This window comes from Pelecanus crispus, chromosome 10 (assembly GCF_030463565.1).
Source record: "Pelecanus crispus isolate bPelCri1 chromosome 10, bPelCri1.pri, whole genome shotgun sequence".
In the NCBI taxonomy this organism is placed as follows: Eukaryota; Metazoa; Chordata; class Aves; order Pelecaniformes; family Pelecanidae; genus Pelecanus; species Pelecanus crispus.
Window position 1 is genome coordinate 37185612 of NC_134652.1, and position 27367 is coordinate 37212978.

At 38.6% G+C, this 27367-nt stretch overlaps 1 protein-coding gene across 1 annotated transcript; it reads right to left on the bottom strand.

Annotated features, from left to right (window-relative positions):
* Positions 1–1656: 1656 nt before the first annotated feature.
* On the bottom strand, positions 1657–27160 carry RUFY2 (RUN and FYVE domain containing 2). Its single transcript, XM_075717507.1, has 18 exons — positions 27137–27160; positions 26756–26929; positions 26140–26257; positions 24524–24625; positions 23096–23219; positions 20773–20834; positions 20087–20152; positions 18205–18274; positions 16892–16993; positions 16003–16119; positions 15216–15383; positions 13642–13739; positions 9541–9660; positions 7048–7177; positions 6355–6449; positions 5250–5298; positions 4215–4292; positions 1657–3356 (listed from the first exon to the last, which is right to left on the bottom strand). Exons 2-18 carry the CDS (start codon positions 26883–26885, stop codon positions 3213–3215), a joined length of 1773 nt encoding a protein of 590 aa, XP_075573622.1. The 5' UTR covers positions 26886–26929; positions 27137–27160; the 3' UTR covers positions 1657–3212.
* Between the last annotated feature and the right edge of the window lie 207 nt (positions 27161–27367).

Here is a 27367-nt window from a genome sequence, read left to right on the forward strand (position 1 = left end):
ATAGCTGAAAGGGCAATTGGCACAGGAAGCTTTCCAAGTACTGGAGTATTTTTGGCTAGGAAGGGGAGGGAGAGGAGATCTTGGCACCAGCCGGCTTACAGGGCTTTGTTTTAACTCGGCGCTCTTAAAAACCAGCGGGTTCTCGCTCAGTTGCTGAAAAAGCTTGTGCCTTTCATAAAACTAAGATGGCAAAGGTCAGGACGAGAGTTGCAGGAAAAATACAGGAAGGTAGAGGATGTCTACGCTTAACGTAAGCGTGTTTTCTCTGAGGAGCACAGCAGATAATCGGTAAGGCGCGGTCAGCTCTGCCGTTCCCTCCCTCAGGGACGCTGTTCCGTTTTAGGAGAAGGAACGCTAACACCTCTTGAAGGCTTACCTTTTGAGAGCAGGTTGGCAGTTACGCTTCCAGCTATTTTGCCTCGCCAAGCAATCTGCAAAAAAAGCACGCCGAACTTGACTCTTGCCGAATGGAATTCCACTGTGCGGGACAGTGAACCCCTCCAGGCTGTCCCGTCCCTTCCACAGTGGCGCTTCACCCTGTGATGAGCAGCGTTCAGCCTCGAACCTCTCAAGCCACTTAAGCAGCGTTTACGAGTTGTTTTTGAGAAGAAAACCTATGAAAAAAAGATTGCTCAGCCAGCGAGGAAGTTTTAGATTTAATCACTGTACGCGAAGTTCCATTTTAGCCTTCGCCCTCCGAGAAGGGCCGATGCAGGCGGTTGTGGCGAACGCTAGGCATGGGCTGGCTTTCCCCTTCGCCCTCCGAGCAGCGGGCGTGCGGACGGTAAGTGAAACGCCTTTGCAAGAAGGCGGGCGCGGCTCGCCTGATCCCTGCGCGAGGAGGAGGAGGAGCAGCAGCGTATTTTTCTCCGTTTACTTGCTAATGCCCTCGGTTCCTTAAGTTGTTTCCCAGGAGTACAAACTAAGCTGCTCTGATACCATACAAACAGTTTCTTTGGTGAACGGAGCAGGTACCCCACAGATCCTCCTAGGCTCGGTGTGCGGGTGCGTTAGAATCACGGTCTGTCAAAGAACAGGGTTTTAAAGAAAGACGAGGATAGAGGATTAGTAAGAGTTAGGTCCAAAAAAACTGCTAAAAGCAGGCCAGGTATGTGGTTTGATGCTAAGGGAAATAAAAGCACATCAAACATATACAGTATTCACCATTCTGTGCAAAGCAGAAGTTTTACTTCAGAGTCAGTGAAAGCAATCTGAATAATTACACGCTATTTCAATGACATATTCCCATGCAAACAGGGCAGCGCAGAGGAGCGGAAAAGCCTGCAGTTAAGTAACAAATTGCGTGTTAAGGAAATGCACTATATTCTTACTTTAAAAGACTGCCTATTTAAAAATCAATTTTCTTTAGTCGCACGCTTTTTGAAAAGTTCCTTATTAAAGCAGTACAGATTAGCAGCATGTGTGTCCTAGATCAAGCCCTGCTGCCTCCACAGCTGCCCCACATACAGCCCCGCGGCAAACACGCTCGCAACGCTTTCAGGAGGCACATGAGCAGCGCTTGGTTTGTCGCATCACGAGCAGGAGCTCCCCGCTCCCGATGTACGCCAAGACTTTCTAAGCAACTCGAACAAGTCGTAATAAAATACTCAAAATACTCCGAATTGCAAGTTTCAATAAAGTGACGTTATTCCCATAGTTAAGTTGCAGATCAATTAAATTTATTTTTTTCCAAAAAGCTATTTACAGATTTACAGGTTATTTGTTCTGTATTTACAAAAAGTTACATCAGGGAATTTTAAAAACGTTTCTCTTTACAAAAGCTACATAAGCAACTACATTAAGGTGTTAAAAAGAACAGCTCTATTAGCTTTTAGAATATCAACTGAATACCTATCCTCAAAGGACAAAGCGAAGCTAAACGAAGTGCAAGAACAACTTAAAAGCCCTGTTTCAAAGCCTCCCTTTTCCTGTCAGTAAGAATATGCCAAGCCTATGGCTGGAGGACCCACCAGGCCGGTAATTCTCTGACAGCTCGTCAGCGCTGACCAGAGCGTGGAGTTTCCACGGCTGGAGCCCACCGCGCGGGCAGCTACGGGGAAGAGGGCAGATTGGTTCTAGTGCAGCGACGTGGAAGCGAGGACAATTTATCAAAGGATGTATTTGTGTTTGCCTACGGGAAGAAGAAGAATTTACGTTCCAGCCGAAGCTACCGTTAGTGTGGTCAGACCTAGGCATACTCAAAAGTGCTCGGGGGGGAAAAAAAAAAAAAAATGAAGTTTAGGAACAAACTCTGAAAGTTTGAGAGAGATGATGACAAAAATACAGAAGAACCTTCCCGTCCAACACAGAAAGGAGGCGGTCCCTAGTATTTAATCCTAGCCTTTCCTGGCGGCAGGTTCACTCTGCTTCTAGAGCTATACAGTGACTACATGTACAAGCTTGAAAGCGTGACTTCCACGAAAATAACACAGAGATTTGTTCAAGGTTACAGACAATATCAGGCAAAGATTTTGGGACGGCAAGATCTCTTTTAATGGAAACACGGATATGTCAAATTAAGAGTTAATTTAAAAAAAAATAATTCAGCAAAATGCACCTTCCTTCATCAGGTGCCTAGACGCGCTGTTTGTTACCTGTCTGACAAAACCTCCCCTTACAGCTGTGACTGCAAAGAGGAGAGCTGTCAGTGCAATATTCTTGGATGTATCAAATCTTGCTAATTGAGGGGAAATAAACAAATAGGGCATTTGGCAAGAACTGCATTAATCGCATTACTTTTTTAAAATACAATTTAAAACTAGCTACCGCAGGGTTTTGCTTCACAACAGCGTATCACAGGCACATTCTGCAGCAGAATCAGGCTGGACTTGTGGCAGACTGGCCTGTAAAAGCAGGTTATCACCTTTTTCAAGATCATCGTTAACGACTAAGATACCAAATACATCTTAACACCGAGTCTCCTCTCTGAACTGGCCTGCTTCCTCCAAAAGAGCTTCTGAGCCATTTGTTAGACTACCATTGTCATCTGTATTTTTAACACGTGCATTTTCTACGTTTGGGTCCCATTTTCTCTATTTGTTTCAACAGGAAGCAGACGAGTAACTCCTCCATGGTACCTTGAAAACGCAACTCTAAGCTGCTTACCTGAAATTCTGGAAATACTGCTGCACATTCTTTAGTTGTTTGTTTGGCGTTTTTTTAACAGGATTAGCTAAATACCAAAAGGTAATAAATTATCTTGTAAAATAATCTTATGGCACATTAGAAGAGCACCTCTGTATAAGTATTGCATGGCAGGAATCACAGACCCGAACAGGCTTCGGTGAAGAAGGCAGAGGCAGTTCGTTGTCAGAACAGGCGTTACAGAAGATCTCACCACAGTTTCTACAATGATGCTAAATAATGGGGAGAAGATTAAAAATTAAAATTTACAACGGAAATACACTTGGTAGTTGGACACCAATAAACAATATACACCGAGCAATCCGAAATGTGATTCCTTCCACTTCTTTGGTCTGAGCATGGAATCACTTTTCATTAAGATAAATTCATCTAAATCCCAATCTATGATGCAATCCTAGACAGACCACAGTCTGTCTAGGATTGCACCATAGACAGACAGATTGATATATGGTCTGTCTAGGACCATGTGTATATATATATTTTTAATATAATTTTCTTTATATATATATATATATATATATGCGCGCTTTGCAGATATCATTCAATCCCTGGATTAAGAACATACTCTGCTATATAAAAATATAATATAAGCAATGATATTCAAGACAGTGGATGATTCTGTCAGGGAGCTACTGAGATTTAACATAAAAAGGTAAAATAAGAATTCATGCACACATTAATAAAGCATGGAAATCAACACCACATTTTGCTTTAAAATGACAATAAACTCATAATTTCTTAGCCTACTGTATAAAAAAATGCCATAAAAAGACTTCCACACGTGTCAAATTGTAACAGTGCCAGAGCTGACAAGCGTTTGAGATGATGATGCCCCAAAGTAGGTTGAGTCATTTTTAAGTATGCTCCTTTGTGGCATTTCACCAAAAGGCAGCATTGCTTTCAAAATTAGGGCCCAGCAGCATTGTACGTATCAAAGAACTAGAAAGATATCTCAAAAATAACTAGGCATTCATCTGAGCGTTGACATTTCATGCCACACCTCTAAGATAATTCATGTTTTTCTCACAACACATGTAAACAAGTTGGAAGAAGTTTTGTTAAAGTTTTACCTTCCTTTTGGAAAGAGAAAATTCCTTTTCGCATAACTTGCAATGTGTGGCCTCTTTGTCCTTCAACCAAACCTGGCCCTGGAGAAAAAATTATCATAACTGTGTATCTGATTAAGTTAAACTTTGGGTTCCAGGGGACAAAACAAATCAAGAGCAGTACACTTAACTGCCTGAACCGCTTAATGCCCCAAGACCAGTATAACGTCACAAAGACACTCTAAAGCAGTACAAGACTGCTCCAAAACACTGCAAAACCTCATGAGACAAGACAGAGCAGGAATAGGTGCAAAGAGAACATGCTCGAGGTAGTAAAGCTGGTCAATGGCTGAGCTGGGAAAAGCAGAAAGGTATGCAAGTCTCCGAGCTGAAGCCTGCTTCCCTGCCCATCACATAGGAACAGTCCGCAAGATGCAGGGAAGCAAAAAAAATCAGGATGGTGTCAAGAACTGTTAATTTCTTTCTGCCTAAACCAATTACTAAAACCAGGAATCTGCTCAACAAAACCCTTTCAGACACCTTTACTTCGACTGAAATAATACGCAAGGTGACACATCACGTGATCGAACACGTGCAGGCAAAATCTCTGCTCTCAAGTGCTCCCTGCATATCTTTAAGAAAGTTCCAAACCTCTCGACGTTACAGATCATATTTTATCAGCTTTGGTGCTACAAGTTTACTAAATTCCTAGAATGATGAAGTATTTATTGATCACTGAGGAGTAGTACATAATTTAAGCTCAGTCAGCTACGTATTCTGTCCCAGATACACTTTGTAAAACGTAGAAGGGTGTACGGCTGCAAGGAAAGTGTTAAAATGCATAGCTGTACATCGAACAAGAAAAATCAAAAGCAACTGAGTATCTTTTTTCCCCCTGAGGTTTCAGGGAGTCTGTGGTTCTCTCCCACTGGAGGAAGTCAAGCAATGAGTCTCTTCTGAATAGTTGCTGTCAGAGAGAAGTCTTCTCATGCTTACAAAGTATTTCAAAGGGAACAATCAAAAAAAAAAAAGTTTCTCTTTCCTCCAAATACTACTAACCTGCAATGCTTTGTTCGCTTCTTTTATGTCTTCTATTTTCAGCTTTGATCTAAAGAATAAGATAATGCTATTTCAAACTTCGATATTATCAGTTATGGTCTAACAACTTGAAAAGCTGTAGGTACTTAAAAAAATGTAAGCACAGTACTCTGAACTTCTAGTTAGTATTTTATATTACAGCAGCATCCAGGAGATGCAATCAACATCATGCCCTGCTGTACTAAGCACTACGCAAAGACAAGCTCTCTCCAAAGAACTCGGAATCCTTTGAATTGCTGTAAATTTGCTTGGGGTTATGTGGATAAGAGAAATTTGTACCAGCATAGCTCTGTGCAAACACCTAAAGCTAACACACAGCATTGGTACAAAACCAAAATTTAAGCTTCTGGACTCGTACGAGACCACATTATGTCATTATGGAGAAACCAGTCTCCCCGCAGCCACCCAGTGCCAACCCACCCAGAGCTGACTGAGTCACAGTATGTATACTAAGTTATTCTATAGGGCATGACAGCCCACGCTAGTCACGGCAAAACCACTTAGAAGACAAGAGATCGTTAAATGAAACTTTAACAACACGTAACAACAAGGAGAGCTGTGCTCAGAGCTTACTGCTCACTATAGTGCGAAGGGGTTTTGGGAAGGTGATGCCTTACATCCTCTGCAGACTTGGGAACAGTGATTGGCATACAGAGAATCCTCATCTCCTCAACCAAAGGAACCCATGAGCATGCATCCTCACCAAAAGATAAGCACTGTCCTGCTGGAGCCAGAGCTGTTGTCTTCTGCTTGGGTTCTTCTTTGGGAACGCCACAACACGCAAACTAGCCAACCGTTTTCAATGCAAAAAACCTCCTAATGCCCCCAGGCCCTTTTAAACAAGGATCTTCTGTTCAGAGCACTACAATTACCCATGAGTTCACAGCTAGCCCACCAGCCAAAAATAAAAACAAACAGACCTGACCTAACTAGACATATTTCTTTTTGATAACTGGCTAGGTAATATTGTCATATACAGTCTAGTTCACATGACCACCATCCTATTATTTTTCTTAACTCAAGTTTATATGACAAAAATAATCATGATCATGAATAATGAAATTACTCGCTCAGCTTGGATGCCAGTTCTTGGAGAGCAGCTTCTTGGTCTTGACATAACCTTTTCAGCTGCTTGTTCCTTTCCTGAAGTTTAAGGAACTCCTTAAAACAAAAAAACAAACAAACAAACAAAGAAAAAAACCCCAATTAGTCTCAAAATCCTACTTGCCTACTGCCTAGAAAATTGCTGCTACCCAAAGCTGATCTTACTGAGAAAGCCAAGTGAATGCATGATCCATCACACCCTCTATTCAGGTTCCCAAATCCAACATGAACAGCAACAACTCAGGATTAAACACTCTTAGACCCCAAGAGATGAAGCGTTTTTGCTTCTGGAGTCCTCTCCAGGAATAAAATAAGAACGATTGATTGCAGCAATCAACACCACTCTATAGCCATGTATACCAAGTCAGAGAGAAGCTGAAGCACCTTCTGGCCTATGATGAGAAGACAGAGTCTTCAATACAACTGAGAAAGAAAAATGAGGATTTCTTTTTTCCTTACTCAAAGCACTGAGTTCGGATCTGAGGACTAAATGGGGAGTACAACATCCCATTTTTTTCTTAATCTATTTGTGAGAATACATTAATCTAATCCTTCTTATCTACTTGCAGAAATTCTTAAAAGTACCATGTCTAAGTCCATAATTAACTTTGCAGTCAATTTTAAATTACTAGTCAAGTTTTACTACAGAATTTACTTTTTTAAGGTTAATTATTTCTTGGGTCTCTATTCTCAGATGAGATACAGTTTCCTTTTCCTTTTGAAGATCATCCTCTAAGGTTTGCCGCCACTCTTTTTCTATCTTCAAATCTGTTTCCAGCTGAAGCCTAGAATATGCAAAACAAACAAACAAAAAAATCACTGTGCACAACAGTATCTTTTTTAAAAAAATAAAAGTGAGTTTATTTCTGGGTGCAATATACTATTATCATAATAAACAAATTATCAACTTACACCTTTTCTAAAACAGAAACAATGTATCAATATCATAATGTTTTAGACATCTGTGTAATAAATAAAAGACACTGTCACTTAGACAACGCTTTTAAAAAAATGTATTTAAAGGACCAAGAATATGGCATAATTTTGAGGAGCTGACCTTGTAATTGTCCTGATTTTGGCTGGGATAGAGTTAATTTTCTTCCTAGCAGCAGGCAGAGTGCTGTGGTTTGGATTTAGGATGAGAAGAATGTTGATAACACGCTGATGGTTTAGTTGTTGCTGAGTACTGCTTATGCTGGTCAGGGACTTTTCAGCTTCCCATGCTCTGCCAGGTGCACAAGAAGCTGGGAGGGGGCACAGCCAGAATAGTTGACCCAAACTGCCCCAAGGGCTATTCCATACCATACGGCGTCATGGGCAGTATAGAAACTGGGGGGGGTTGGCCGGGGAGCAGCAATCGCTGCTCGGGAACTGGCTGGGTATCAGTCGGTGGGTGGTGAGCAATTGCATTGGGCATCACTTGCTTTGGATATTATTATTATCATTATTGTATTGTTATTATTATCATTACTATTTTACTTTATTTCAATTATTAAACTGTTCTTATCTCAGCCCAGGAGTGTTTCTCACTCTTACTCCTCCGATTCTCTCCCCCATCCCATCAGGGCAGGGGGAGTGAGCGAGCGGCTGCGTGGTGCTGAGCTGCTGGCTGGGGCTAAACCATGACAGTAATAAATGAGCAAGAGAAGATTAACCACAAAATTCTGAAGTATTTTTACGTGCGTAAGGGAAAGCCCCCTTAAGCTTACATAGCTTGTTTCTAGAATAAAACCAACCAACCAACCACACTGCCACTGGTGATGCAGACAGTGATTGCATGTATCTCTGGTGCTCATAAAAGGTATTTAATACTACACCCTTAGATGCGAATCTTCTGTTTTAGACTAAGGCTTATGGCATTTTGAACAGCATTGAAAATAAAGGAGGAAGGATTTTAAATTGCTAGTTTTATTGAGCTTCCTACATAGCTGAAGTTCAACATAAAGAAGGATCTAAATTCTATTAGTTTAACTGGAGTCCAGTTAAAAGAATTAGGGCTACTCTGATGGAAGATCCGCTCTAGCTGGGATGTCACTACGGTTTCATGGAAGAGTTGATGTTTAGAATGTTACAGAGAAACCAAAGGATGGAAGCGCACTGCTTAGCCTTCTAGATTTAAATTGTGCCAACACAATAAAAGAGGAAAAAAATCTGAGAGTAGTCATGCAAGGTGTTTTGTTGGAAAACCTGTATCCACAGTAATTTTCCTGTTTTAAAACCAAAAGCATTTTTAAGGAAAGACTTACATTTTGGGACACTACCTCAGCATCTGGCTGGAAAAGATCAGAAGTGAACATGACCTTGAGGTTTCAGAATTGCAGAATTCTAAGGCTGGGGTCTGAACTGTTCTTTTGCCAAAATCTGCAAAGATGGCTGTGGTAGTAAAGTGAACATTTGTCATGACACTTAAACAAGTTTATTGACATTCAGAGTTGTAAGAGAGGCAGAGTGGGCTAATAACTGGATTGGAAACCACTCATTTTTAAGCCCCAATCCTTGTTTTGACACAGATTTGCACTGCCTTAAATGATTTACTTGTTATCTTTCCAAACAGGGAAAACACCTGCCCTTACAGGGAGCTTTTTACATTACGTATTTATTTAAATTAGTACTGAAGGATTTAACAGGAGAAAGGGTAGAAGGTTGGCTTTTATATTACTTTTTAATATTTATGTTTCCAGTGGATTTTTATTTTTTATTTCCTGCACAGTGGTAAGTTAAACGAATTCTACCTTATCCATAAGCCTGATCAATTAAACTATTCTTATGCCATTTCTGTTGAAGTTTATGCTACTACATACTTGTGGGTTTTGTTAAAAGTGTGTATTACTACTACTACCGCACTATGTATTTTCCCCCACTTATGATAATTTCCTCGTGAATTAAGCTGGCACTTGTAGACAAAAAATAATGCTGTTCTTCCCCCTCCTTTCAAGCTGCACACCATTTTAGCGGTGCCCACAGGTAGCTTGACTTTCTTGGAATAGCACATTTTCTTCCGCCTTGCCAGTACCTAACACGAAGATCTTCAGTATTCACATTCTGTTTAAAACCGTATCAACAACCAGCCTGTATTAAGACACAGGACATATTGCGATGTAGAATGTTTATTGCTGTGTATTTTTCCAAACAGGAAAGATATACTTACAGCTGTTTCTCCTTCTGGGAGAATTCTTTCTGCAGACTTTCAGATTTATTCACATATTCCTGTTTAAGTTTCTCATCCTCGGCCTCAGCCTCCATTTGAGCCTTCTCTGCTTGCTGCAATCTGGTGTAATTCAAATCAACTTTGGGTAAAACTGAAGCTAGAACTAGGGTGTAGAGGGTGAAGAAGACAAATAAAAGAAAAATGGGGAAATAGAAACATTTCTAAATAAAAACAAAGTTTGGGGGAAACTCACAAACTCAAATGAGAAATCCATACAATGCCTAGAGAACTAGCTCCTGGGTTTTCATACAGTAAGACAGTAATCACTGTAAGTAATCACTGTTTTATTTGATACTCATGAATAACAGATGCCAAAGCATAACGATACATATTTTAGAATTGAAGCATATACCTTAATGCTTTTTTTTTTTTTCTTTTAGCATATGTTCACGTGTTCTTTTCGGAAGCTTTTTTTTTTTAAAATAAATCCTGTAAAAGTACTTGGCTTGTACTAATCACCCATTAAGACAGGGCAGAGCATGTGTTGTGCAAAAGCAGCTCAAAACAATTCAGGCATAAGGCTGAATACAGAGCACTGCAATCAGACAGCAAAACGTAACTAGCCTAATACAACAAGACACACCCTGACAGGTCCCACTACATTTAGAGAACTACCTCAACTACATCATATTATGAAATTAATTTAAATAATCTGTATTAAAAATAATGCATTCTTACACTGGTTAAAATAGCTCCATACTATAGACAAAATAAATTAAACCGATTAATCAAGAAGTGAGGGATTGGTTTTTTTAATTTAATCTTTCCTTTCTGAATTCCAGGGGCTTCTTCCTGCTTCAGCTAGCACTCCCCTTGGAATCCATTAGCTCGCTGTGGTTCCTTTCTGCTTGGTCACCTCTTCAGTCCAAAAAAAGATGGGTGTAATGTAACAAAAGCAAAGGTACTAAAATGGAACTTGTGCTGTGTCATGGCTACACCTGTCTTGATGAAAAGGCAGGAGAGTAAAACAGCCTGTAAAATACCACTGAATGTCCCCACCTGCTTGCATCTTAACAAAACTGTTTCAAGCGCTTCTCAGGTAAGTGGTGGGAGAAATCTGTGATAGTCCCTGTGCTTGACTTCTCACTTCCCAGCAGCTAGCTGAATGCAGAGTAACTCACAACTCCCCATGTCAGCTAAAAAGAAATTAAGTCAGCAATATGTCTACATTTGTGCTTCTACTGATGAAGTTGCGCCAGCAGGAGTTCCCAAGAGCTGCCAGTAAACAAATGAAAAAAAGACTGGAATTAAACTACCTTATAAAGTGCGTACCATCTCATTCAACTATACCGGCTGTTTTAAGAACGTTCCCAGTCACTTTTGCAATGGCAGTGCACAGATGGCCAAAACATGTATGGAAAGGAGAACGCTGGGAAAAAGCAGGGTCAATTCACTGGGCAAAAGAAGCTGAATGAAGCTACGCAAGACAGTAACACCAAAAGCAAGTTAAAACCCTCCCTAAATCACAAATTAAACTGCGGCGTAGTTTCCACAACCAAGGTAGAAAGGGAGCTTGCTAGCCAAGAAACACGCCAGCCAACCCAGCCCACAGCACCATTCTCTAGACTAGCACCAAGGCTAACTGCACCGCTGTAATTCAGGCAAAAGCTGAGCTGGACCGAGTTCGCAGCAGGATTTGCGATTCAGATACTGAGGCAGGTACTTGTTTGCATAGATGACCGTGAGATGGTCAGCTCTCCCATTTCTGCTATGGTCTACTTGGTTTATTCAGCGTTTCTGGTTTGGGTTGTCTTTGAGAATGGGAGATACGTTTTTTTTCTTTTCTAGTAGCCGACCCACGTTAAAGGCTCTTTCTGATGTTAAAGGCTCTTTCTGATTCCAAACCAAGGAATAAGGTAATATATAATCATGGAGTAGAAACCCTTTCTGTATTATTGCATCCTGCCCCCACTTTGGCAAACACATCGCCTTCTGCTGAAACACCTTAAGATTCTTTTCCCAGTCAACTTCCCCTCCGCACTTCAGAGCGAACATCGGGAAGCACATCAAGGGCAGTCAGCAGCTAAAACTCTCATTTCTGCAGTGCAGGTGAGCAGCAACTCAAAGCAGAAATACGAGTTGTAAGACTGCCTAATGACGGGTGGAGGGAGGGAAAAGGGGTTGGGCAAAACCCCAGGTTAGGATTACGAACAGACAGGCAAGATCCTTGGCTGACAAACACGTTAGACAAGCCCAGGATCTGGGCCCTGAGTAAGTGCTATTTGTTACTACTACCTCCACTGTAGCCATTGCTCACGCTGCAGCTGCTCTAGGCAGGAGTCACAGCTACAAAATTTGCTAGAGCACGCTGCCCTCCCTGTCTGCAGCCCCATCCAAGCCCAGGCTGCAGACACATTGAACTCCACGAAAATAGTTTACCCCACGTCACATCAGCAAAATGGAATTGTGCTTTAGCTGGTTTATCCCCAAACTCTGTAATTCTTCCACTGTACATACTGAACATACATGTTGACGCCACCCTCTTTTTTTAAATATATTGTTCTGATATAGCACTCGACCCCCCTTCCCCCAAACTCCTGTCACGCTGTTTAAGAAAACAGTGCTAGTTACAACCAAGAAACCCAACAGAGAGCATGCTTTTGGGATAAATACAGTCTAAAAGTGAAAGAAATAAGCAGGGGAGAAGGGAAATACTAGTGAGAAGGGCTACTTTTTAGATCTGTTAGTACCATAGAGAATAGGAAAAATCACTAGATTCGAAACAAATGTCATAAAAATGTACAGTCAAAGTAAAGATAGCTAACCTTTTAAAATAAACTTTGACAATTAGGAAGTGATTAAATAGCATTAGAAAACTAGCTTACATTTGCTTAATAATAGTGCAATAATTTACTTTCTTTCCTTTTTTTTTTTTTTTTTTTTTTAAAGACGGGTAAAGTGAGATCGGAGACGCTGTTCTTTCAGAAAACAAAATAGAACCCAGCTACGATCAGTTACAGTGCAGGATTTCTAATACCACTTTATATTTAAAATTGTAATTTTAAAATTATTAAGGTGTATTTTATCAGTAATTATTTGAACACAACAGATCTGGAGGAGCTTTCAGAATGATATATCTTTGACAAGTTTATACTGGTGCTGAGCTTCGTTGCTGGCACATTTGATGAATGACATTGCAATAGTCCTAGTTTGAGTTAACAGATCTTTGTCACTTCATGAATGCAGTGGACAAAAATCAAAGACAGATGAAGGCAGCAAAATAGTAAAAACAAAAATTGGGATAAAGGATAAAAAGAAAAAGAAAAAAAGAGGAAAAAAGGATGTCAATAAAAGAATATTCATGTCACTATTTTTTTTAATACATAACCATGTTTTTCATAATCAGATTTAAATGAAAAAAAAAAGACATGTCAAACACCAACATGACAGGGCTTATGGATATGTTATATTTTACAATTAAAAAGATCGGTGTTGCATATAGGCCACTAAATTAAAACATATAAATCACATTTTAATAATATGTAACACATGCAGTCTAACCGTAATGTAAATTCATGTACTGGAATTTTAGTCTTTCACTTTTCAACCTTTCAGTGTAAAAACTCATTACATCATTGAAAATAATGGTACTTCCAAAGCAACGGACAACAATTTTAAGAGCTTCAGCAAATACAGCAGTGATCCATGAAGGCATTAAATGTTTATATTAAGCACACGCTTAAGTATAAGCAAGATTAATGCTTTGGTTTCTATTGCATTTCATTCAGGTGGGAAAAAAAAGCAGTAATAATGATTCAGAATTTTGAAACAGCTGAAAGAACAACTTTCATATCAGCACAAAAACCTAGGACTGGAAGAAAGATGGTGGAGGAAGAAAAATGAAAGATTGAGTCTTTTATTTTAAATAAGTGTATTTGTTAAAAAAAAAAAATCAAACAGTAAAGCACTAGTTAAAGTTTCAGAAAGGTTCTTTTTAAATTTTCTAGTTGAAAGTTACATTTCAGTGTCAACTGTGGAGGAATGCAGTAAAATTTAAGGGGATGGAGGAATGAATGAAGAAAAACAAAGATGAGCCTGTACCTTTCTTCTAGTTGTTTCATAGCTGCATTAATTTGATTGGTCTTATCCTCTAATCGACCAATTATTTCATTCCTTTCTTTCATAGCATCTTCAGAAACCTGTGTTACAAAAAAAGGTTAAAACTCAAGTAGGTATACATTACACTGTTACCTCATGGGGGTTTTTCTTCAATATCTGCAGGGAAAAATGTTAAAATGGCTCCATGTTTTGATTCTTTTTAAACATTCCCATCTAAAAGATGTAGTTGACAGTACTTAAAATTTTATGCCTAGCAAATCTGTAGTTTTGTACTTTGCAAGTGTAGATGCTCTTTAATAAGTATACGGTTTTCATTTTGGTTTCCGTTCTTAGTTAATCATTTTGCCAGTCAACTTAAATTCACTAATCACCTTTTTAAGTAGCCCATCAGAACCATACCAATAAAGAACTAAGATGCTTAGTCCTGGAAATCCCTATGGTTCTGCAACTCTTATCAAACTACCATATGCATCTAAAAATCTTTTAAGAATTTTACTAGCACATTTCACAATTTTGATTGCTTGCAGAGCTGTTACAACTGCAGCTTGAAGATCTTAATAAAAGGTAGAACATTATCTTCGCTATACAGATCAACACTATCAACTGGTCCCTAAACCAGCAGATTGAGCACAACTAAACTGTTTTACTCTGCCCAGGAAGTGGGTCGGAATGTCATTAAGTGAAATCAATGTTACCCACAGTCCCTAGAAGTACAGCTTTAAAAGAAGAACAAAACCCTACAGATCCTAACATACTGAAGAACATTCTCTTCTTATTTTTCTTTCCAGCTCTATTTATATTTCTCTTCCTCTGGTCCAGTTTCCTCACAGCTGCAGGTGGAAAAGTAGCATCCTTTGTCCACCATCTCAATTATCTCTCTGCAGCATCCTGATTTTCTTCCCCTCACTCTGCCACAGATTTGACTGGTTTCTTGTGCTGTTTTTGATAATTTATGCCATAAATCAAATTTATGTTCTGCATAAATAATTCACTGCTAAATTTTCCTGGTGTTTGGTCATTTGTTAACTGCATGTTGGGTCTCTCGGATCCATATTCTCCCAAAGAAGCATTGGATTGATACAGATTTTCTTAATTTGTTAACAGATTGGGGGGAAAAAAAAGGTAATTAGCTTTTTACATTTAACAAAATGGTGTTTTCCAAATGCCTTTCCTTACTTTGAAAGTTCAGATCTCCTCTTTAACTCCTCACTATATGCCTACATTCTCTTGGTTTTTTATACAACGCACACCAAAAAGCATCATTCTCACTAGATATACTATTACTCTCTATTCCACACAGCATGTTATTAGGCCATGATCTTATTCGCACGCTCTTTTCTTCTATAAACCCACTAACATTAAGGGACTGCCTTAAGAACTGCTTTGTGTGAAATCATGCTTGCATCAGTAACGTCCCAAAACAACAAACTGACCTAAGAGCGGAAAGAAACCAAAACCTAAGGAAACAGCAGTACCTAACTAAACAAAATAGTAATGCATCTCTCTCACTCCCATCAAAGTCGTTTCATCAGTTTAACAGCAGACTGTTCCTTTACCTGCAGCTTTTGGTACATTTCCATGTTAATTGCTTTAACTTCATCAAGCTGCTGTCGAAGGCTTATCAGGGTATCCTGCTTCTCATGGATGTCCTTCTCCAGCAACTTCATGGCAAGTTCTATCTCATGTTTCATACTCACTTGAACCACTAGCTCATTCTCCATGTCCTATAAAACACAAACACAATGCAACACAGAAAATTTAAATAATCATGCAACCTTTTATCTGTTTTGAAAAAGACAAAAGCTAACTCTAACAGAGCTGCAGCACCACCTATTTCACCACTTCGGCAATTCTGCCCCTCTAACTTCGCAAATTATCCACTACATAAACATTACACTCTCATGTACTTAGTGACCAATGTGGGTTTTTTTTTTTTTATTTTGGGAGAAGACAACTCACATAATAAGGAATTCCCCTGCCAGTGTTGCATAGAGTTGCCTAAGTATTAATTACAAAAATAGAACTAAAGGATTTCTGTTTTCACAAGAAAGATTTAGCATACTACAGAGCATACAGTACTGCTAACAACTTGCCCAAAAATTTCTCAACAAAAATGTATTTTCCTTACTATGCTCTAGCAACATTGCTACAGAAATACTGATGTATGGACTGCTCCATTAAAAAACGCTTTTTATTACAGGCAGTTAGAGAAAAGGCAATTAAAGTTAATTAAAGGCAGCATCTAAGCTTAGCAAAAGCAAAACTAGAAATATTTATATACTGACTCTTCTCAAGCATCATCTTTTCTAGAAGTGTTGCGTAATCCTAGAAAAGAACACTTACTTGTCGAAGTTGTGATTCTTCTCGAAGCTGTCTACGTGCTTCATTGTACATTTCATCTAAACCCTGCCTGGAGTGTTTGTATGTCTGAAGTTCTGCTTCAGCATCCACTTTAGTTGCCTACAAAGATAGAGAAAAACTATCTTTCTTCATCACAAGTTTAGCAATTAATAGCATAAATTGAACACTTGGCGGAGGGCGGGAAGCTTAAAAATACATTCTCCAAGCACAGTACAAACATGGAAAGAACCGTTTCTGCTATGTGGTCATCAGTTTTGAAATGAGAATTGAGTAAATCTAGCAAAATAAGATTTGTACTGCAGTACAGTCCTTGTTCCGTAAGTCACTCTAATGCACAACTGTCTCAGTACCAGGCAATGCAAACATCTGCTTAACCTGTGCTTTTACCAATTATCCTGTAAAACACATACAAGTAGTGACATAAGGAGCTACAAATCACAACTTAAAAAAAAGTTCAGCAATTGTATACACGATTACTCCAAATGACATTCCATATAATGAGACAGGTCAGAACAGACAGTTTGCCAACTAAAACACGCACTATTTTGACAAGATTTTCAGATAATATTGCCTTAAATGCTCTTAGATACAGCTTACAGTCTGAAGAAAAAATGAAGAAGGGAAGAAAATAGAAAGAATACAAGGAAAAATGCTACCAGATTTACATATGGTTATAAAACAATCTAGTGTCCTATAATTTCGATATATTTATGCCATTATAAAGCTTCCCAGATTTAATACGTCCTTTCCCTAATAAAAGTTGTTTTAGATTTCGCCCTACTACTGCTTACTTCAAGTTGCAACGTAAGAACATTTGAACGACAATGAACCACACGATGTTACTATGTTTATCGTGGTAAAACTAACATACCTCTAGATGATGCTGTGTTTTCATTAAAATAAGGGTATTTTCACTCCGTAACTGATGGTTTTCTTCCTGAAGTTTAATTATATTGTTTTTGGCTATCGCTAACTGAAAAGAAAAAAAAAAAGGAAAAGCAATGTGATCATTTTCGTGAGTGGAAATAAAAACAAGTTCTGATGAATGCAAGACCAAGACATTCTCTGTTCTGTTCTCAGTGTCTTCCAAACAGAGGTTTAATTGTTTTTAAAGAAAACATAAAGCTCCTGGTTTTAGTAATGAGTCACTTTCATTACACAACACCATGCGTATTCAAGATACTTCATTATTTCATGGCTGGTAAAGAATATGCTTTCTTTTCATTGCTTCATTGGTGACTTAAAGACCCTCAATTCCCCTTCCTCATCCTAAATTTTTCTTTCCATTTGGATTCAAATATATCCCGTTTTGTTCTTTTCTGAACATCTTAATATATCATATGGAGCAATTTACATAAGAAAACCTCTCCCAGGTGAAAAAACCCCCCATATTTACAAAAGAGGAAACATTATAACTGGGCCCTACAGTATATACCTTAATGTCAGAATTATAAGCCAGCTGATCAAAACAGGTGGACAGTTGGGCTGAAGGCTTATAAAGGAACCAGAATAATCTGAGAACTAACGCTCATAAAAAACGTTTTCCCTCCATCTGGATACATTAATACCCAGAACGAGCTAGCTATCCCTTCAACAGCTGAATTTAGACATTTCAATTTTCCACTTCATTAACTATTTCTCAAGCAGTTTGGATTAAAAAAAAAATTGTGCTCTCTCCTATAAAGCTAAAAATATTGGAATCTAGTCAAGCATCAAACTGGAAATACAGGATAAATACAAAACCAGAGCTAGACAAGTCTAAAAACTGTACATAAGCATATGGTAAATAAGCAAGAAACAATCCTTTGGCTAAAGCTGAGAATGGTAACAGAAATTGCTTGGTGAACTACTTTCTGTCTCTTTGTAGCAACTGGTGTCAGCCATTATGGACTAGTCATCTGCACAAAATTGGACTGACAGCTGGCATTAAGAAAGGCTTCTCTTCCGATTTTGTCCAAACTGGCAAATTGCGATGTTGTACAGAATTAATTTACTGATGCTGCAGGCTACCTGTGCAAGCCGACTCCAAATCCCTGCAGCTACTGCACCTTTTCTTCAAGCCAAAATAAAGGTATCTGAACATATTATGCAGAACTTAGGTAGATTAAAATAATGTCAGTGTATTTAGAAAAATACTTTGAAAGTAAATAATATCTATTATACATTACTAAAAGAAAAGAATACCTCTTCAATCAGTTTAGTGTTTGATTTCTCTAGTGAATCAACTCTTGCATGTAGACTGCTAACTGTGCTACTGAAAGAGAAAAAGAAAAAACATTATTCAAAATTACATCAAAACTCATCCAACCAAGCTCAAAAGCTTTAATGCGAGGTACAATGATTAATGGTTAAGTGCTAAAAGGTCTGCTCCTGTTATTTGAGGTTTTCCTAAACACAAGAAAAGTAGTCTCCTTTGTTGAACATTTATATACTTCTTCCCAACGGCCAATGTCATCCCTGTCACTTAAACTCCTGGTTGGGTGTGACTTCACATGTATTCTCCCTTTCCTTTATCCTCACAACTATATTGTATCCAAACATTTAATGAGTCCCCTTAAAAGACAGTTTACAATCTTCTTGGGGGTTTTTCCCCCATATAACGAAACCATTCTCCAGGTTCTCTTCCTCCAAAGCCCATTTCTTTTATAAAATTATTCGCTTCTCCACATTTTTTTGAGATTTATCCTCAGGCTACCTCTTTCTTGATGCTTCTTGACTTCATTTATAAGTCTCATCAGAATTTTATTCCCTTTTATTACTCTGTGGTTTTTTATCCTATCGAACTACATCCAAGCCTTCTCCATTACCTGATTGCCTATTTTGGCTGTAAGCACATTTTTGTAGGCTGCACTTAACACAGAAAAAAAAAAACAACCCCAAAACCTATTCCATAACACCATTTACTTTTCCAGATGTTTCTACTGTGGTGTCCTCAGAAGTTACCAGTTCAATAAGAACGGCAAGGTAGAGCAGATTAATGCATTTGAGGATGTGTGGAAAGGAACAGCTGATCTGAAATAAAATAGGAGAGCTGTCGAACCACTGGTTTGCAAGTAATTCCATGCATAAACCAGTCTACAAGAACATACTCAATACACAGGGTCTCACCTGAATAGCGACAGCTATCATCACACAAACACTGCTATTCTTAATTGTGCTAGTTCCTTTCTCCTCCTGAACTTACTTCCATTTTGCTCATATTTGACGCACTGTGTCCTGTTCAAGGCTTCTGCTCAGTGACTGACACAATTTCAAATCAGAGTATCTTTACCCCAACAGTAGCCATATAGTAACTAATGATCAAGATTACCAGCATTAAAAATGAAAAAATACAATTACATTTCAAAAAGGGATCAAGAAGATCAGCTATAGCACAGAATCTACAGAAGTCTTTGTGTGTTTGTTGGTTTTCTTTTTTAGCTCCTCACACTGTTTAATTTTGTACAATACCCCTCAGAGAATTACAATCACCGTTCCTCTATTTGTACAGTAACACACACACAGCGGTGGACTAGGTTTGCTCCATCCAGCAAAGTAAGGGGGAAAGGCTGCTTTCCTGAAAACTGTTTTTATAGGAACCACAACCTACAACGTGTAAGTGGTTTCCAGCAAGCAATGAATGTATTCAGTTTTGGACCTAGGCATTAAAGCTACAAACAAAAATATTATGAAAGGCAAAGAAACAAAAACATGCGGATTCACCCAGAACACTCAATGACACTTTTTGAAAACCATTAAACAGAATGCAGTTAAAAACCAGATCAAGCTTTTCATTCCTGTGAAGCTACGAATCGTGAGGACCTTGATCAGTTTTGGCCTGCTGTTTTTCATTTCTTTGAAAAATAAAGGTTCTGACTGTCAAAAACAAAAGCATGAAAACTGAGACTTCCTGAGTCTCTCCAGAAGAGCGTATCCTTTCCAACTTCACTACATCCTCAGGCTAAACATGAAGAATTTGCACCCCTTTCTCTGCAGTTCTCTCTCGCAAAGCTGTGGTGCAAGAGGAATTAGAGGTGTTTTTACCTGTAAGCCTGGACTGACATGCATACTTCAAAGTAATACTTACTTCAGTTGTCTGTTTAGTTCCTCAACATAATTCTTTTGGTCCAAAATTGCAGCAATCTGTACATTTCTAAAGCAAGCACAAAATAAAGTTGGCTTTAACCAAATGATGTAGTGAACTATGTACTGCAAATATACCTATCACACGCAAATGTCCATCTTAATTGTGCTTTTTAAAAAGAAAGGAAGCAACTTCATCTCACAGTCATGAAGTCAATAACTTACATGTTGTGACATCAGTGAGAGACAAAAAAACCCAATGCTTTAACTGCAAACAATTTGTCTTAACTGCAAACAATTTGTCTATATACAACAGAAGAACGTATACAGTCTCAAAAGAAAAAGGATGTTTATTTACTCTGCCGTAACTCTGGTTCTTTGAAATACTGACTGAATCCCAAGCTGAGGGCTTAAAGGTTAGCAGGTTCTTTTTCACTGCCATCTTGCAATCCTCCAATACTGTCCATCAGGTAAAGGAAGCAGGTGATGTTGCTGAGCCTTGCTTCAGAGTGCAAATATTTATCCAGCTAACTAGTAATACAGAACAACGTAGCATACAATTTTTCTCAACACTGCGAGATCAGAGAACTTCATCTTTAGGGAACCTGACTTATTTCTACAAAGAACAGGGCACCAGTCAAGAAATCATTTGTTAACATGCAAAATCTGAGGTATTTGGTGAGCACATACCTTTCCTTACCCCCAATGTCATCATCACTCTTTAAATACATAGAGAAATCGATCACCCCAACCTAGGGGAAAGCAAATGTACAGTTTCTTATCATACAAGTAACTGCCGTTGATACTTACGATCTTGTATCTACATAATTACTAAAACCGCAGTTACATCAGCTTTTTTAAGACTGATCCAGTTTCAGCCAGAAGCTCAAAAAAACTGAACTGTAACATTTTAAACAAAATTCTTTTTTTTTAAAGTGTAGTCTCACCTATTTGTTAAGAATTATGTTACCTTTGAACAAAAATTAACAATGTGCCAGCCAGCAAATCCCAAAGAGAAGATGGCTTCTTACCTCTGACTGAGCTTAGCCAAGAACTTACAGGAAGACTGTCATTTGGAGAATTATCAGATACTACTCAACCCTATCACTGATTGAGCAGACTTGTGATAATTTGTCTGTAATGTTTCACATTATTTCCTATCACAGCACATCTCCCAAACTGATGTTTCCCCCATGTGTAGCTTTTCAATATTCCTTGCCAAATAATGCTACCTCTCCGCACTTGCCGATTCCCAGGTGTGCCAACTCAACTGCATTCATTTTTTTGAACTTTCCAAATCTGAATCTGATTAATTTATTTTCTATTCAATTGTAATTTAATCATATATGCTATAAATAACATTACTGTGAGTTACGCTTCCAACTCTATTAATGAACCTCTAACAAAAGTATTTAACCATGTTTGCGTTGCCAAAACTCTTCCTTTTTGGTCTCTAGCAGCTTCTTCATTGAAGTATTTCAATTTCTCTGACCTACTGCTTCCTTCTTGAGCTCCTTTTAGCTTTTGAATACAAGCAACTTGCTAAGTCTAACATTTCCTTGGTTTGTACAATGCTCTCCTGTCAGTTTCCTACGATGGTCTTTTACTTGTTCTTTCCGTATCTTTTCTAAAAAGCCTCTCCTCCAAAAGCTTTCTTAAAAACGTATCTTGCTTATTAAAGCAAAATACTATTTCTATAAAAAAGTAAAATGTTATCTTTATAAGTTACTTTGTTTTAATTCTCCATGTGTGCATACACACATTTCACCACTGAATCGCATTCTTCTAACATAGCAAAACTATGCTCCCAGAGGCGACTTCCATCATCCTTCAGAAGTTTCCCTTTCTGCTCAATGCAACTTGCTGCTTCTGGCTTCTCTGGGAAGGTGCCTTACTTACACGACTCTTCACAAACTCTAAAATTACTCTAAAATCTCATCTGGACAGCCACTACTACCTCCTCAAATCAAGTTTTATCTCCCCTCACACAGCAAAGCCACCAAGTGACCTAGATAACAAAGGTGTAGCTAGCAACAGATTTTGTCATTTCTAATACACACATGTAATTCTCAATACCAAGAAGAACACATTGGTAAGTTTTCTATAAGTACAGGCTTTTCAATATTATGTCTTCTGGTAGGCAAGATCGGTGCCTAAAACATTAGATAGTAACTAGAATGAACAATCAAAGACAAGTTAACCCTATGATTCAACAGCACACATACCCAATTAGCTACAACTTTTCTTTGCCATAGAACCTGCTTCGTCGTCAAATATATGCCGAAATCCAGCAACAATCACTTAGAATCATAGAATCCTTTAGGTTGGAAAAAACCTTGAAGATCATCAAGTCCCACTGTAAACCTAACACTGCCAACTTAAACTATTTTTCCACAAAGAAGCTGGACAAAAACTATCAGGACTGAACACAGCCTACATTTATTTATAAATACTTGTGTATTTGCCTTTAAAAAGAATCTGTCAAGATTTCCTTGAAAAAGATCAGAGTTCAAAGTCAAAGCAGTTTGCAAAGGAGGAAGAATTCGAAGTCTTGTTTTGCAGACTGAAAGCAGTCACCCTCTTATAATGTCTTTTATTACACTATGCAAAGCAAGTTTTTGTTTCAGGTCCTCGAAACATTCCTATTATGTTCCAGAACAACAATAAATGAACCAAACGGGATGAATTGATCACGGAACTATACTTCTCCCGCAAAGGAAAAGGATGAGTTATGCAATTAAGATGGAAAGAGCTCTGCATTGCTACTACTGCATCCATCTGATGACAAAGCATAAAACTTTACCCTTGCACTCTGACAATTACCACCATCTAAAGGTCTCACCCAACTGCTACTGAGGTTAATGTAACAGCCTCCACAGATCCAGGAGCTGGATCAGGCCCTAAACAGTCTCTAGTAAGATTTCTAACAAGTCACAACTCCACAGTAACAAAATTCACTGTACATAAAAATTTTATGGTTTGCACGTACATTACTTTACCTGTATTGACTTACTTGTGAATCTAGATCTTCTCCCTTCACACACAGGTTAGCATCTATCACATTTAACCCAACTAAGAGCCCAACAATAACCGCTCCTTCTTCCTCCATCATTAGTGCATGATACTCATAAAATTCACTGTTAAAGAAGAAAATTGCATCTTATTGGTATATTCAGTATATTTACAAGCAATAAATTAATAATAAGTGACATCTAAATCTAAATTGTTTCTCTAATTTTAGCCTTACGCCAACATCCTTGAAGATGAACCGGGTCTGCCCATACTTTCACCTCATAAATATTTAAAAACTGAAAGTGCATGGTTTGTATCAGAAGCTATTCCAAACAAAGATGCTACCTTTGGCTCCAGAAATCTGAGCCACAAGATGCTGGAGGGCTGGGAAACCTGGAGGGCAAGACTTATTTTGCCTTTAACAAAGAAAAAAAAAAGCCTCTTCACTTGCTATTAGCCACTTTTGAATAGAATACCACAACAGATGGGTATTTGGCCACACTGAGTCAGACAATTCTTACGTTGTTAAAAAACACTAGAGAATGCAGAAGAAGAATGGTAAGAAATTTGCCTTGTGCGAAAAAAGGTCTGGACTTTAATGAACACATGCTTGAAATTAAGGAAGCCAGGTAAGAGATTAAATGGGTAAGAGAAGAGAAATGGAAAGGGCCAAAATGCTAACAAGGTTTTTAAAAGAAAAACAGTCCACTAAACAAGAGAATACCAACAGTTACTTCTTCCACCTTGCATTTTTAACATAAAGTTTTAGACTCTATGAAACAAACTGTGCTGTCAATGGAAAAGTCCGTAGCTGTTGACCACCGATGTCATCCTGATATACCAGCATTATCTAGGCATACAAGAAAATTCTTAAAAATATGTATAGGTTATAGAACTGGAATTAAGATGACAAGTTTTTTTTTCCTGTTGCGCTTCAACTACCTCATCAGAAAGGAGAAGCTATACTAGAAGAGCGCAATGCCAGTTTCAGAACTGTGAAAGGAAAGTTCAAGGCAACAGTCCTCCATGCAATGGTAGCTCAGTAGAAAACCATGCACACGGTAGGGGTGAATTCATCTCCTCTCCAGAGGTTTCTAGTCCGTATTCTGCACGGCGGAGGACTGCAGCAGGAGCCCTTCCCCACCAACTGCATCTATGAAAGAACAGTCAGGCACATTGCAGAAGGCCCACCTACGTGATGGGGAGGAAACACCTCTTCACCCATCAGCTGGCCCTCAATCTTGATGAGGCAGCAGTGCTAGGTCCCTCTACCCTGAGGACTGCAAGAAATCAGCCCACAGGCCAGCAGCTACGCCTTGCTACACTAAGGATACATTAAAGAGTAGCAAAAAGAAAATACTAATTTTTTTTTTTCAGGCGACTAAACCTCTAAAAATAAATTATAAACAAAATCTACTTAATTGTTTACCTGAGAAGATCTCTCTGAATGATTAAACAGCGAAGATAGTCAGCCATTTTCTTCTGCATTAGTGCTAACCGTAGCCAGGCCCGGGCACGGCCCAGTGGTGTTCTGAAAAAAAGGGCATGAAGACAAACAGTCCCAAATCAACAATATATCAATTAATTCACTGTCTTAAACAACATTACATCAATTAATTCACTGTCTTAAACAACAATACATCAATTAATTCACTGTCTTAAACATCTTATCAGTCTACTGGTAGAGCAATTGGTATTTCTGAAGGGTATCTTAAACTATTAGTTGAGCAACGCAGTCTGGGAAGCCGTAATGTGTAGGCTTTGATTCCAAGCTTTGGCACAGTATCAGAAAATTTTTCATCAACTCAGCTGGGCTTGGGAGCAGACTCTGGCAAGAACAGGAAGAGAAAGCACAAGAGCCTGACAGTAAAATTAACTGTTTTGCTCAGAGCGCGACAACATGCGACTTTCTACCTACTGCTGTACCTGAATGCGCTTTGTTCTCACACAATACACCGCTAGCAGCATGGAAAGAATTTCTAAGAGTGGTCCTGTTTTTCTGTAAGTACCTTCTTCTTAACCTGACAGTGCCTGTACAGATAATCTTGAAAGTCCTGTTTCTAGCTGAAGTAAAACATCTGCAACAATTCAGACTCCTTTCTGCAACTGGCTTATAAAATCTTGAGAGGAATTGTGAGAAAAATAGCCAAATGTCCACTACAACTCACCACGCAAGCTTGCCTTCCCAATCCTATTCTCTGGGTCTACACAACATGTACTGAATTCTAGCTTTAACTCAGACTTGTTTACAAATTCAGTGGTATCTCAGAAAGACAATTCAAAAAAGATGAAAATGTATGTAACTGGCAAACATTAATATCCAACAAATTAAACCTGGACCTTTAGATCCTCCTCTTCTAGTGCTTGCACATAAGTGCTATGTCAGGATAGGAAGAGTGTAACACATTTGTCAAAAGGATATTATTTCATCTGGCCAGATACAAGAGTATATAATAATTTATATACCTATGTGCTGTAGATAAAGTCTAAAGCTACAAATTATAACCCTTATGCTGCAATATACGAATCACAATGTAACCAAATCCTTTTGGAATGTAATGCATGGCCAGTTATAAAGCTAAATACAAAGCAGAATGCAGAGGAATGGGAGGAGACTGTAGTTCACAGCATAGATTTACATTTGAGAAGGACCCTACATGCAAGAATCTGAAAAGCTGCCTCATGCTTTCCTCTTCAGTAAATTACCTTTTGTTTTTATATAGCCTTTGCTGACTAGACTCAGGCGTTCGCTGCAGTTCTAGACTGCAGACTGTCTGATACACAACCTGTTCCTTTTTTGCACCATTTCTGCCCACCATTCAGAAAACTCTTCTCCCAGGAACACCAGAAAAGAACGTAAAAATCCTACTTTTTTAGCTCTTTTGTGCAGAACATGAAAAGCTAGCAAGATTCACCTGTGCTCTCCCCTGATATCATGTGCTAGCTGTTCAAAGGCTTGATTAATGCCAAATGAAATCATGAAACATCTGTAGATTCTCAATCAGGTCCTTTATTTTCTTGCTGTATTTTACCAATACTACTTACTTAAGGCCAGGCAAATCTCTGACACTTGCTGCTATCTCCTCAGCTTCTGGATATAATTTCTCCACAAGTTCCAGAGGACCCCAGATGGTTTTATTGTAACTTAGAAAGGATTTTCTTACTAGGAAAAGAAAAATTAAGTAACTGAATTTATTTAAATTACTGGAGTAGCTTCCTTCAAAATAGCTGGTGTGACGAAAGAGTTAACTGCTGAGCCTAGACTTCCAGATAACAGATAACTGCAACACTGGTCGGTTCACCAGTATTCAAAGCCATGTTCCAAATGACTTTGCTGTGAACATAAAATTGCTGTGCTAGAACAAAACAATATAAAAAGGATGACTAGCTAAAAATATAAGCTACATACATACATGCAGTTGCGGTAATCCCTGGACCACTTAACAACAAATGGTATACAAAAGAAAAAGTTGGCAAATGTGGAAATACATGTTGTGAAGCATTAATAAGAGTACTATTAATTATAAAAGGTGACAGTTTACGTATTTTCTTCACTTCTTAAAGCAACATAACATACTTTGATTTTATCTCATTCAAGAAAGAAAGGAAGAAAAATGGCATGTTTGGGATGAGAAATATGCAGCTAGAGCAATTACCACACCTTTAAGACCATGCTTCAGGCAGTGCTCCATGACAACAAAGAACTGCTGCAAAGGTGGGTAGTCAGAGTCCAGAGTGCGGCCAAAGCTCAAAGCTGATTCAATGAGTCCTTTGATACTCAATTTAGCCATGTTCAGTAAATTTGCTCTTTCTACAGCAGTAGGGTCCTTTACAGCTAAGACAACAAAGGGGAAAAAAAAAAAAAAAAGTTACAGTTCAAGTTTTAGAAGAGACAAAAAATAATAAAATGCTTCATGGCCGCCTTGTTCAAAGAAAAACTTATCTTAATCTAGATAAACTCAAAGGAGTAATTTAGTAAGTGCTGTAAACCACCATGTTATAGAAAAGCATCCACTCCAACAACCACCCTTATAGATCTTACATTGTTGTGGTAGGTGAATGAGAAAACCAGATGGGAAACGTCAGTTCTCAGGTGCTGTGTTGTCTCAGCACATCTCGGAAGCAGTCGGAAACTGCAAACTAACACAGGCATCAATGCTGCGCTCAAAAGCTCTGCTGCACAACCACGAGTGCCCTTACCAAGACAGCAAAGCAGCATTCCTATTAATGTAAGCATCTATCTGATGTATTATAGTCTACCTACAGAAATGGA